The sequence below is a fragment of the Toxorhynchites rutilus genome, chromosome 2 (genome assembly GCF_029784135.1).
Source record: "Toxorhynchites rutilus septentrionalis strain SRP chromosome 2, ASM2978413v1, whole genome shotgun sequence".
Classification (NCBI taxonomy): domain Eukaryota; kingdom Metazoa; phylum Arthropoda; class Insecta; order Diptera; family Culicidae; genus Toxorhynchites; species Toxorhynchites rutilus.
In genome coordinates, this window is record NC_073745.1 from 306242446 (window position 1) to 306256750 (window position 14305).

Sequence of the window (14305 nt, forward strand, 5' to 3'; positions counted from 1 at the left end):
TTTCTCCCATCACCACAGTGCGGATTTCCACTTCTATCACAGCAGCCAACAACATCCGTTTTCCTGCAGCAGTAACCTCCAACCCCTGTTGGCAATGCCGGGGGACAGCATCAACAGCAGCAGCAGCAGAATTTGACCATGGTATTGCGAAGAACTCCCCATTAGAGGTTCCGTGCTTCGCGCACATTCAAAAATCCTCTTCAGACACGAAAACCCAACGACAAGGAGGTATTTATCAACTTGCTCAGCTGAATTACCACCCCGGAGGAACCCGAATGCACTGATTCCGTAGTATAGTAGAATGAAAATAGGCGAGGTAAGCGAACGTAATCGCATGAAATTTTAATGTTCGCATTTTTATCCGGATCATACAGCTGGTGAGTAGGGAATTCATTTCTGCTTTTCACTTACTAATCATTTTATTTTGTTTCAGCTATGAATACATCCGACTCAATCAATCGGCGAGTGAGAAAGATGATCTCCCTCATCACCACATTGCTTATTTCCTCTTCTGTAACACCAGCCAACAGCATCAGCTTTCCCGCAGCAGTATCCTTTAAGTCCAGGGTGCTATTCCGGGGAACAGCATCAACAGCAGCAGGACCTGGCCATCGATAGTATTTCGAGCAATTTTCCCCATCGGAGATTCCGTGCTTCACGCACATTGAAGAATCCTCCTCAGCCACATATCTGTGTCATCAAGGGCAAGGAGGTATTCATCAATTTACTCAGTCGGATTTGAATCGTCAATCCAGACAACCCGGATGCACCGATTCCATTATATACCTTATTTTTATTATACATGATTTTTTATTATTTTTTTTCAATAAAACGATTAAAATCGATCAATGTATTTCCTTTTCATTTTCAATAACAAACCAATACAAACAAGCAGCAAGCAGTGCTGGAAGCAGCACTGCAAGCAGGTCGACGCCTTGCACATGTTGGCGAAAAAGTGGCGTCAAGTTGTTCGATGAATGCATATGAAAGGTCGATAACTCGATTGCAAGGTGGCAGCATTTGAGGTCGATTGTTGACATTTCATCGACCCGATCTTGGCAGGCAAAACGGAATGTGGGAATGTAGATGAAGAGAATCGATCAAAGAAGATAGGCCCTTTTGACATGTTGCTCTAGAATTGATTGTTTACTTAGGTTTGTTTTTAATTGCAATCCATCTCAATAATGACTAAAGGTAAATTTTTATCAAGTTCTGATTTCTACTTAAATACACAACATTTTACAAATGTAGAGAAGCGTAAAATCGACGATGAAGTGGGCAGACAAGCAATGGGAAGGAAATTTGCTGCTGGAAGCAACGATCCGAGCGGACCAATCATCCGTAAAGGAACATTGATGTCGTTTATCAATAGGAAGTTTATCGAAATTCCCAACAAGGATGCAGTGAGTATCGGAGTTAGCATCATTTGGTGGTCACATCGTTAACATGTCACATTTGTTCACAGTTTGGTCGTTGTCGATATGTTTCAGTGTTCCAAAAATGCAACCGAGTTGGTGAAGGAACATACGGGATAGTGTGTAAGTAACAAGGAATCTGATCAAATATTTTAGGATATGAATTGAAATTGCCTTCCTCAATCTGCATAGTTCGCGCTAAAGATACACAAACCAATGAAATAGTTGCCCTTAAGAAGGTCAGGATTGACCAGGAAATCTTCAAGGATGGATTTCCTATCAGCGGCTTGAGGGAGATACAAATTTTGAAAAACTGCGATCACGACAATATCGTGAAGCTAAAGGAGGTAGTCGTCGGAAACAGTATGGAAAGCATTTTCCTAGTCATGGAGTTTTGTGAACAAGATCTTGCTTCTCTGTTGGACAACATGGAAAAACCATTTTCGGAGTCGCAAGTGAAATGCATTGTAATTCAACTGCTCAAAGGATTGAAGTATCTTCACGCCAATTTCATCATTCATCGCGACCTCAAAGTATCAAATTTGCTTCTAACAGACAAAGGATGTCTGAAAATAGCAGATTTCGGGTTGGCGCGCTACATAACAGATTCTGACAAACCAATGACTCCCGGATTGGTTACTCTGTGGTATCGCTCTCCGGAATTATTGTTCGGGTCCAAAGTGCAAACAACCGCTGTCGACATGTGGGCCACCGGTTGTATCCTTGGCGAACTGTTGGCCCACAAACCTTTGATGCCTGGGGTGAGCGAAATTTCTCAAATCGAACTCATCATAGATTTGTTGGGAACTCCGTCGGAATTGATATGGCCCGATTTTCCGTCCTTGCCAGCTATCCAAAATTTCACCCTGAAGGCACAGCCGTATAATAACTTGAAGCCAAAATTCCCTTGGCTTTCTTCGGCCGGCTTGCGATTGCTCAACTTTCTGTTTATGTACGATCCGAACAAGCGAGCCACTGCGGAAGAGTGTCTACAGAGCAGTTACTTTAAGGAAGCCCCGCTACCCGCTGCTCCTAAACTGATGCCAACTTTTCCGCATCATCGGGATTTGAAAAATTCTGTGAAGGAAACTTCCGATACGCAGCCATCATCCAGCTCAAAAACAACGTTCGAGCAAAATGCATTGCCAACCATATCCGATTTGCTTGGGTCACTAGTCAAGAAAAGGCGAATTGAATAAATTATTGTAAAACCAGTTGAATGTTAGTAGAGTAAGATGTATCACGATCCTGGATGTCTGGCTTTGAAACAAAAAAGCAAATATAATTCAATAATCTTATTTATTCAGGTTGTGACATAACATATATACACTATCCATCTAAATATATTCCCGATCCATTGGTGTTGTCTTAGCCTTTTTGTCGCGAGCACGAGGAAACCAGCGATGTTTGGTAGTGAACGTTACTCTGGACAGTTCCTGGCGTACAAATTCAGGATGCCTTGATTTAAGACTGCCGGCGCCTGCCGCAACAAGTTCATCTCGCACGAGTGACTGTCCCGATTTTGTTGCGGTGAGTTCAATGGGTTTGGAATGCTCGTACGGGAAATATGGTTTCGGGTGCCACGCTATGAAACATTTTCCTCCTAAGGCGGGAGTGATGCCTTGCACGAGATCTTGAGTGTTTCCACGGGCGGCTTGGATGTTTTCGAACTGCTTTAAGGTTCTAAAATGATTCCAGCGTCGGAAGATGCGGGTACACAGAGCCATTATGCAATGAAAATAAACATGATCTCGGGCAAATTTGACAGAACCAGCCTGAGGGCATCCGTATACTAGCACATAGGATTTGACAGCGTCAAACATGTCCGGGTCGCAAATGCAATTTGCGACCACTGTCACTCGCGAGAACTGCCAAACTCTCAAGCTGGTGTAAAACAAGGCACTTAACATACTACCAGGTGGGTCAAAACGTGAAGTGGTTTTCTGCAGCCATTTAAAAAATACACAAAAGTAAATTAAGACGATTGAGCACAATTTGTGGAATATACTGATACTTTATGAAATACTCATTACTATATTCATTATATTCATTACGTTTTACGCTGCAAGCGTTTCATTTATTGTCTTTGCGTTGAAGGCACCATAATGATTTGCGCCATTTGGAAAACGAAATTAAGGACGAAATTAACACACTTCTAGAACAAAAAATAATGAATGAAAATTTACTTTTCTGTATTCAATATGTATTCTATGTAATAGAGTGATACGTTTCCTCGAAAAATTTTTAGTTAGCGAATGGGCGCACCTTGTTCCATAGATTTGCCTTGAGTTCGCCGAGTAATTTGATAGGTTTGGCAATGACAGCTAAATTTGTAGCACATCTTGACTCGCGGATCATATCCCCTTGCCCGGGGCTTGGACAGAACACATGAAACGAGCCGCTGTAAATAAACAACGGTTAGGGCAAGGCGTTGTATTATAGGTGGACCGCAATGTCAAAATTGCTGTTCGCGCTTTATTGCCGAATCATAACAGTGCAGAAGGATGTTTTAGTATATCTTTTCGCCTTTCTTTCCAAGCAAAATGTACTTCTGTTTGGCTCCCATCGGCGGGGAAAAGAGTACTATCAGCTTACGGCGATGGTGACAAACAATAACGCTGATTGTGGCTCCACTGATTTCGCTCAGGGAGGAGGAGAATGCTGTGCATATACCGGGAAGGAGATCCGGAAAGGGCTTGTAATGGTAATTGGCTAGAGCAAAAGGAGGTTGTGCACTACATTCCACGAATATATATTTGCTTATTTTTTCCTTCAATTATTTTCCTTAGCGAGTTGACATTGAAATCATAACCACACACCCAAACAAAAAGTAAATAATTCTGAAAGTTACGTCTCGCTACTCGTCTCACGTTATGTCCTGAAAGTGTCAAGAACGAAACCCCTATAGTTCAGCATCTTGGGTTAGGGGATTTGAAGATAGCGCAATGGCCATTGATAAGAGGTAGGAGTTTACCTACAGTCAGGTAAAGGCCGTCTACATACATGAGAAGGATTATTAGGTGGAGCAGATGGCAGAATTTGAGAGCGCAGTGTGCGTGATAGCATGCGCTGCCATAGCTACTTTTCCATTGTGACGTCGATATTTGTGTTTATATTCAATTGCCTTCCACATCCATGTGGAAACGCTTTTTTTGGTAAGTTTTTTATTAATTAAAAACAGATCTTGTCTTGGAGTTTCCACTGAATATGCATATAATGTGACAGTGTGCAGTGGATATTTGAAAAATGATTATGTCGGAAAAGATGTACAAAAGTGGTATTTTTGTGTATCATTTTCACTCTCTCACCTTCATAGAAACAAACAAATTTCCGTTATTTTCGCGGCGATATGATGATATTTTGAAGGCTCCCAGTACAGGCGTATGTGATTTGAGAAAAAATGTTTACAATTAAGCAACATTTCATGGAAAGTTCTGCTATTTCCGAGAACTAAGAATAAGACTGTTCTCTGGACCTTTTTGCTCTTTAAATGATGGAAGCAAATCACAATGCAATTGTCATCTATTAAAAACAATCGGTTAGAAGATTTCATGAGTATTTTGGCTCATGACATCATCAAATTGTGAGTTAATTAAGTATTGTTTCGTCTCTTCCATATTAATTCCATATTGAATGCAAATAATGACAACACCATATTTTGTTTACCAATTCAAATATACTATGTCTACTGCTCCACCTCATATGTACTTCATTGATATCACGCAGACAGAAAAAGCGCCCTTTAAAAGCGCGGTGGGTGATTCCTCGGTTTTAGGAGCTACACATTTTGCCGATCCTGCCAGACTGCTGATTCAATAGCAGGAAATTTGGATTTTCTTTTTTTTTTCACTAAGAAATCACCCACAGCGCAAGTGATTAGGAGTGTGTTATAAATGTGAAGTGTTAGATCGGATTTATAAACAATATTCGAAACGAAAAATTTGGCTGCCGACCAATCCTAATGGTGCGTTTACATTAGGGAGATATATAGCTATAGATGGATTTATTCACGTGAACGGTGATGTGAACGGGTGAGAATAAATATGATACACTTATTCGAGGAATATATAACTAGAATAACGCCGGTGAATTTCTCACTGTCCAGAAATCAATTAACTGATTTATAGTGGCCTTTCACTGCTGTTTTGTTCGAGTAGCAGAGTGATGCGCGATTCGAGATGGATGTGCGCATATGTACACGGGTCATACATTTATCATCACCCCTATTCTGTATTTCGATCGATTCGAAATATTTCGAACGGCTTCATAAAATTCCATTCTGTATTCCGTTCGAGTTGTTTTTGCATTTCGTTCGATCTGTTTCTCTTCGAACATTAAATGGGCAAAATGTTCGGAATAAGGAATGCGAACTTATAACTCGAACGAAATAACGGTTTCGAACGAAATGGAAATCCGTCGGAATACAGAATAAGGCTGCATGGCTTTAGGTTGCGTGAGGGGGTCATGAATGTATTCATTGTAGAGATGGGCAAAACAGTTCACTTTGATGAACGGTTCACTCACTAACCGTTCATCTAAGTGAATCAGTTCTTTTGAAACCGTTCTTGCGCTCTTTCGTTCAGCGTTATTAAGAACAACATAGAATGTTAGCAGGAACCCAACATCAATAGACAGCTATTAATTGATATCGTTGGATTGGATAGTGTACGTATGGGATTTATATTTTTGAAATTTAGTGGGGAAAGATAAGCTTCTTCTTTGAAAGTCGCAAACTGTATGTGAAAATATGTTTATCGATCGACAAAAGTTTATGTAATAATTTGATGCGCACAACATATGTGCAATTTTTCATATTCTCTTTTTGGACAACAAACAGGTTCCATGTAAGATCATATTTCATAATGTTCATTCAGGCAAAAAAATCAGCAGCGATTTTCACTAACAATCAATCATACAAACAAACACGATAACACGTACACGCAATAGGCCAAACAATGAATTGAAAGCAACGAAAAAACTTTTTCCTCAACATGCCCTCACTATAATATTTTATGTTTACCTAATCCATGAATCGCCCCAGCTTCCCCCAGATTTTTTCTGATAATCATAAAGTATATGATTGTTACGCGGAATTGAAAAAATACATGAAATTGAAAATATATAGTTTTGCTTTTAAAACTACGAAAATCTAATTTAATTTAACCCAAAATTGAGTATACATTAACAAAATAAACCATGAGTTACATGCATTTTGCTCATAAATGACAAATCGTTTTATTTTCCTTACAAGCGTTCTCGTTATATTTATCCATTCCGTCCAGCGCAAATCAGTTCAGCTGCACTAGTTTGTTCGCAAACAGTTCGGCCGCAAACACTTCGTTCTCAAACAGTTCGTTCCCAAACAGTTCACTCTCAATCAGTTCTTTGCCATACAGTTCACTCGCAAACAGTTCGTTCACAAACAGTTCATTCTCCAACAGTTCACTCGCAAACCGATCTTACGGAATCAGTTCACTCGCAAACCATTCTTACGGAATCAGTTCGTTCCGTTCGTTCACAAACCGTTCTCTCGCAATCAGTTCGTGGGGAGACCTACCGTTCTTTGAAAAAGAACGACCGCTCGTTCACTCTTTTCAGCGAACTAGTTCTTTCGTACCGTTCGTGAACGGTTTGCCCATCTCTAATTCATTGTATAGATTCGCGCTGGTGTGGACGGATGATGCGATTTCTGTGGATCTCATCATGTTTCTTCACATGAATGAATTGCTGGTCTAAACCAACCGTAATGCATTTGTTTGCAATCAGGCCGGGGAAGTTGACAGTTCTCTGCAGCGGTAGAGGCGGCCTCTGTGAGAGGTATGAGTTTTAAGTGCCTTCGGAGCGATGTGTGAGCGGTGTGCTGCATCGAATTTGTCATGTTTTTTTTCGGACAGTTTTCGTTTTCCGGTTTGTTTCTGCTTTGTTCGCCTTATCTCGAGCCATTGTGGTTCCATATTGCAAATGATTTGTTTTTCTTCGAATGTCTTCCTCGAAGAAGAAAGTGAGTTGGATGCTTCTCCACATTACCAAGTGATGGTTCCCTCGATTGTCATCGTTTGGTGGTCAGAGGAATTTAGTCTAGAAATTATTCATTAATTCACTAGGTACTAGGAAATCTATAGCAAAAAAAACTGAAAAGGGTAAAAGGGTAATTAATCAATTGAGAGTTCTGCGATTAGACCCACGAACGTTCACTTAGTAACAAAACGAGAATATTTGATATGAATACTTTTGATTCATATCAAAAAACAATTTTGGACGGGACGAAGTTCGCCGGGTCAACTAGAATATAACATTTTTGTTGTTCAGAATTGGCACTATGATGCCCGCGTAGGATTGTCCCGGTAGCGGCTCAGGACGACAGTATAAAAAAAATTATAATGATGAGAGTACGGATCGGAACGACCGTGCTGTGTAAAAATAGAAGTAAAATCATTTGCGGATCGGGACGACCGTATGACAAAAAAATAATGATAAGAGTGCGGATCGGAACGACCGTGCTGTGTAAAGATAGAAGTCAAAATATTTGCGGATCGGGACGACCGTTTGAATAAAATTATAATGAAAAGAGTGCGATTCGGGACGACCGTGCTGTGTAAAAATAGAGGTAAAATTATTTGCGGATCGGGACGACCGTATGACAAAAATATAATGAAAAGAGTGCGGTGCGCAGAACAAGTACGGGCTTGGGAAGACCTATGGAGAACAGAACATGACTCGTAATTTTGTTAGTTGATAACTTAAGTACTCTTGCAATCAAATGGAAAAATAGTGCATATTGTCTGGGAATATCTTATGTGAAATCGGTGAATGATCGTCAAACGTTATTGTAACCGTGTTTCACGTATGACGTCTTACGTCTATTTTTTGGGAAGCAGGAGAATGTGTGGCGCTTCTCGATTATATCGATAACCTTGTCGATAACACCCGTTATGCTTTATTGAAGCATCCCACCTTGCAGGCACATACTTGGTGCGTTACCATCTCCGGGCTCGCAGCGAAATAGTGTCACAGAGCGCGGTGGGTGATTCCTCGGTTTTAGGAGCCACACAACTATCATTCGAGGTGTCTAGGATTCTGTGCGACATCTTGTGTCAAAATCTATGTTTGTGAGCCAATAGAGTAAATTTTCTCACAAACATAGATTTTAACATAAGATGTCGCACAGTATCCTAGACACCACGAATGAAATTGTCCCTGCCCTATTACAGAAATGATGGAGCGAGATCAGAAAATCCGGATATGCATAATCAATGCCCGTCATTTCAATTTTGACAACCTTACACGATTATTTTTATTGTCATTCTGACGAAGTAATGTCATTATTATTTATCGTGTAAGGGACCCTTTAAGATTACTATGATGAAATACAGTTTTGAATTGTTAATAGATCAATGAAAAGCATTTCAAAATGTTTTATTGAATGTTCATAACATATTATTCTGAACATTCTTCATCCATTACTGAAAAACATTATAAGAACAGATCAAATTGTTGAAATTATAATTAGAAGTCATTATTAGAAACCTGTTTCGTTTAAGATTTTTTCATTGTTTGCAGAAAACCTTTCAAATTATTAACGGGGATCTATAAATAACTCAACAATGATCAATATCAACTGTCTCCGCTGTCCGGTCTGCTGAACAAATGGATGAACAGAAAGAATACCCTTACGCCTAAATGGCTACTACTGTGTAATTTACCATAATGTAATGGAACAGAAAAACTTAACACCTAAATGGCTACTACTAACTACTGTGTAATTCACAATTCATAGAAACATAAACATATGTACATGTACACGATTAAACCCGGCTCTGTTACAGCTAAATGCTAATGAGCCCAATAAATAAATGGGATAAAAAAAAATTAACGGGGATGTTTATTTGACACAATAAATTGATTTTCATTGATAATTTTCATTTCGAAAATGTGTTGATTTCTCTTACGACTGTGAAGGCCAGAGTTTCTGAATTCCTGCAAGCGATAAGAATGATCGTGTAAGGTTGAAGAATAAGCTTATTGCGGAATGGAGTGATTCTTGCCACTATTGTCATTACTGATAATGTCAATGCTACTGATCGTGTAAGGGCCGCTTTACACGTAATGACAATAGAATAATGACAAGAATCACTCCATTCCGCATTATCCTTAGGCGGCGGTGACACTGGATGCAGAAATATGGTCGTACGAATTGTATGCGATAGTAAGGTAAACCACACAATTTAGTTGTATTGGTGTGGTTACATTGCTTCTCCTTGCTACGTTCGAATTCGTCGGCTTCTATCGAACAAAATTGTTTGTTTTTCTTCGTCAGTTATCGTACAATCAGATTTCCATGCGTACTCCGAGCCAATGTCACCTTAGCCCTATTCTCCAACCTTACACGATCATTCTTATCGCTTGCTGGAATGCAGCAACTCTAGCCTTCATAGTCGTAAGAGAAAGCAACACATTTTTGAAATGAAAATTAAATTTATTGTGTCAAATAAAAATCCCCATCAATGATTTGAAAGGTTTTCTGCAAACAATGAAAAAAACCCTAAACGAAAAATGTTTCTAATAATGATTTCTGATTATAATTTCAACAATTTAATCTGTTCTTATAATGTTTTTCAATAATGGATGAAGAAGCTTCAGAATAATATGTTATGAGAATTCAATAAAACGTTTTGAAATGCTTTTCATTGATCTATTAACAATTCACATCCGATTTTTATTATAATAATCTTAATAGTTTATGCTTGATTCATTACCATTTAATACCTTCGTAGATGTCGACACCGTATCTTACCCGTCTGCTTCATTCATTTGGCAATAAATGTCGACACTCTATAGTAACCATCGCGAATTAACATTTTATGCTTCGTGGTTCATCGTTGTGAAGCGAAAATGATGACGGATTTTCAGGTGGAATGGGCAAACTTTCAATATCAAATAATATAAATGAAAATCATTTTCTTCGCACCAAATATGTTGCTCTATGTATTAGAGGAACAAGTTTTCCGCAAATGGTGAAAAAACCTTAAACTAAAATAATATCTGGATATCATTTTATTTTATAATAATGAATTTTAGTAGGAATTTCAGAAAAAAAATATAGAAAATTGATTAGGTAAGGCACAGTGCTATGGTTTCATGCATTCAAGTAACAAGTAATAACTTTCATTTAATTTTTATGGATTTAAAATTCTCTTGGGCCCACTAACCTGATAGAGTAAATTTCCTCACAAACATGGATTTTAACACAAGATGTCGCACAGTATCCTAGACACCACGAATGATACTGATAGTGCTCTGCCCTATTACAGAAATGATGGAGTGAGATCAGAAAATCATATCAATTTTGTTAACCTTATACTTATGACAGACATACAGCTGTACTACCGTTGTACTTCGAAAATTGTATGTCTGTCACCATGTACAGCGCTAGAACCATGCAAGCAACTCGGTACAATCGCTGTACCTGTATCGACTTCTTTTACCGCTGTACATAGCTACAGTTGTACTGTGCGCAGCGCCATAAACGGTTGGTGGTGAGTAGCATGAACAAACCCAATCAAAACACTTGGTAAACGTTCTTTTAATTGACTTTCTCTTGAGTTAATAGCTCAGATTGGAAACTTGTTTGTTGTGTTTGATAGTTCAGACACTGAATAAAAAACTTTTTTATTGAAACATGTGGTGAATTTCGAATTTCTGATTGTCAGTTTGACATGCAGTACAATGTACAACCCAAGGAGCTGAAATTGACAGGTGGTTCGTTTTTGACAGTATGATGAAAGGGTGGGTTTAGACTAGTGATATATATTGTGAACTTCTATAATGAATATCTTCATATTTTCGGTGAATTTATTCACCTGAAGTAGAACTGCATCCAACTTTAGTGATTTCTCACCAGAGAGAAATTCACAAGCGTTTATATATGCTGAATTTATTCAAGTTATATATACCTCGAATAAGTGTATCATATTTATTCTCTTCCGTTTACACCTATTTTCACGTGAATAAATCCATCTATAGCTATAGATCTCCCTAATGTAAACCCGCCATAAGGCATGGATGATGCGAGAGGGGATGAAAAATGACAGCGGCTTTTTTTGTTTATAAACAAAGTAGATCAAATCTTTATGCTACATAGCGGTCCCCACCAACATATACCTACGCTGGGCTGGTTTCAATCGAACTAGCTGTTGTGTCTCACAACCCGAACGATCAGGCGAGTCTTCAGCTAAAGCAGTACGGCACAAGCCCACCGGTTATTAAGAGCCACCTCTTTTATATACCCACTAGCAAAGCTCCCACAATCGCTGAGTTTCCAATCCCAGCAGCAACGGCAACAACCATCACGTCCCGTAGAACAGCAATGCAGACAGTAACTTGCAGCAGTCACCGAAACACTACAATGATGCCAACAGCGTAAACAAAACCAACATTTATGCGCAGCAAACTAGAGGTGGGCAAAACAGTTCACTTTAATGAACCGTTCAGTGACCAACCGTTCACTTAAGTGAACTAGTTCTTTTGAGCAGTTCACTCACTCTTTTGTACAGTGGCGGTATATGTCCGATGTTTGTTAGAAATAACTTAGCACTATAGGAAATCAAACTTTGATTTTGAAATTTTAATTTTGTTTGAGTCGTTTTTCATTATTTTCAGCATAAACTAGCATTGTGCTGCTTACGATGTATTGCAATAAATGCTATAGCAAAACTGTACCCAAACCGCGAACGTCCATCTCAAAATTATCGAGCACAATATGATATAATATAAAACATATTTCATATTAGCGACGCGAATTTTACTGTTTAACAAGACTGTTTAAATCAACTTTCAGCTTTCAACTATATTTTATAAGTGAGGTAGATTGGCATAACAACTTACTGAAATATTTACCCTGAACTTCAAAATATGAAATTTGATAAATAATTTAACAATCCAATTTAAAACCATCGTATCCTGAACCCAACATAAAAAAACGCAACAAGCGATTTTATGATGCGACAATACCGACATATTATTTTTGTTGTTTCATGGGGCTATCGTTTGTTTCCATTCGTTAATTTAAGAACTTTTTACCTTGCAGCACCATTCATCTATCACTCGTTCGTTTTCTTTCCTCTTATGCACCGCTTACCGTACACAGTTCGTTCTGAACTGCATGCACAGTTCTGCCAGCGGTCAGTTCGTTCTGAACTGTATACACAGTTCAGTCGGCGGTCAGTTCGTTCTGAACTGTATTATCAGTTCATCATTCACCGTACACAGTTCGTTCTGAACTGGGTATACAGTTCATATGAACTGTTGCCCAGCAAAAAAGAACGGCAGTTCATTCACTCTTTTGGGTGAACTCGTTCTTTTGATCAGTTCATGAACGGTTTGCCCATCTCTACAGCAAACACATAGCGGGATGCACTCCTCATTGCATGCCATTTGTTATTCTCTTTCTCGGAAAACTCTAGCCGTTCGTTTGGCCGCTGTCAATTTGAACTCAAGTAATGGCTGAACAGCAGTTCTGACATAACGTTCCACCTTATTATACCGCCTTGGTACAACCAAAGTATGTGCCATGCTACCATGGTACCTGTACAACGCTGTACACGTACAACGCTAGTACAGCTGTATGTCTGTCCCTGGTATTACACGATCATTGTTATACCAGGGACAGACATACAGCTGAACTAAAGGCTGATTTAGACGATGCCAGTCAGCGCGCTAGTTGAAGTATCCAGTGAATAGAGAACAGACACTCTGTTCAAGTTAGAGGCCAATTACTTGTTCGATACTGGTACAAGTAACTTGAACAGAGTGTCTGTTCTCTGTTCACTGGATACTTCAACTAGAGCGCTGACTGGCATCGTCTAAATCAGCCTTAAATATTTGCTTGTCGTATTTTGGATCGAATATATTTGATCAGTGACACCAGTACACGTTGATCAAATTTTATCTGTTAAAAAGGGTCGAATATTTCGCTTCGGTCAAACAGTGTATACACTGAGAGAAATAATTAGTAAATATAACGAATTTTTTGGTAAATACTACCAATCTATAGTCATTTTCGACCGTACTAATAAACACATATGTCAAGCAGAACCATGATTCGGAAGCCCAATATCGGCTACATTTTCTCGCCGAAAATGCACGTATCAGAATTATATCCTTATTATACCTCCGTATTGCCTTATGGGAACAATGAAAATGGTTAATACGCGCCTTTCTCACCAATTTTCAGATATGACAATATCCAAGCTTACTAATGTTATCGAGTAAAATATACTAATCTCTGGTAGGGATGCGGGTTTGTTGACAATATGTACAAAAAATTTGTACATTCTACTAATTTTGCATTACCAAATGTATTTAGTAGTTTTCGACCGAGGATTTTTCTAAGGGTAAGCATGAACGGATTAGATATTTGTCGAAGACTCACCATGCCTATTCGAGATTCAAAATGTTTAGACGATCCAAATGGGCCGAAAAAATCGATTGGAGCCATTTCACTAAATTTACACCAATTTTTCTTGAACGGTCTGTCGGAATGAGATCATTATATATATGTATTAACAAAATAGGAGAATAAGGGTGCTTGTATGGGTTGAAATTATCAGTATACAATCTTACCCGTTCAATCAGATAAACACCTCAAACCAAAAGAACTTCATTGAATTCCGGATCGAAATATTAATCTCAGATACGAAATTCGAAATCTTACCTAACGCTTTTGTGCTATTATATGCCTCGCTTCTATTGCTACCCGCGAATGAGAAATGCAAATAAGATGGTCGAGTCACTCTCAAAACAATTTTACGATTCTTTTGTAAAAACAAAACTGGCGGAGCATAATCTCGTGTTGAGATTGATGTACCAAGAGAACCAAACTTCCTCATAAT

General features: G+C 38.8%; 1 protein-coding gene and 1 long non-coding RNA gene across 2 annotated transcripts; one reads left to right on the forward strand and one right to left on the reverse strand.

Annotated features, from left to right (window-relative positions):
* The first annotated feature begins 1113 nt into the window (after positions 1-1113).
* Positions 1114-2629, forward strand: LOC129768655 (cyclin-dependent kinase 10). Its single transcript, XM_055770433.1, has 4 exons — positions 1114-1194; positions 1252-1403; positions 1466-1538; positions 1608-2629. The coding sequence occupies exons 1-4, from the start codon at positions 1185-1187 to the stop codon at positions 2612-2614; spliced, it is 1242 nt and encodes a 413-aa protein (XP_055626408.1). The 5' UTR covers positions 1114-1184; the 3' UTR covers positions 2615-2629.
* A 3993-nt stretch (positions 2630-6622) lies between these two features.
* LOC129768656 (uncharacterized) lies at positions 6623-11044 on the reverse strand. Its single transcript, XR_008741708.1, has 3 exons — positions 10792-11044; positions 10625-10717; positions 6623-7493 (listed from the first exon to the last, which is right to left on the reverse strand). It is a non-coding gene; the product is annotated as an uncharacterized LOC129768656 (long non-coding RNA).
* Positions 11045-14305: the final 3261 nt, after the last annotated feature.

What these genes read in the sequence shown, in the direction of transcription:
- LOC129768655 (XM_055770433.1), top strand. An exon ending in AAATTCCCAACAAGGATGCA is followed by an intron (nt 1,404 to 1,465) that starts GTGAGTATCGGA and finishes ATTTGTTCACAG; the next exon opens with TTTGGTCGTTGTCGATATGT. An exon ending in AGGAACATACGGGATAGTGT is followed by an intron (nt 1,539 to 1,607) that starts GTAAGTAACAAG and finishes CAATCTGCATAG; the next exon opens with TTCGCGCTAAAGATACACAA.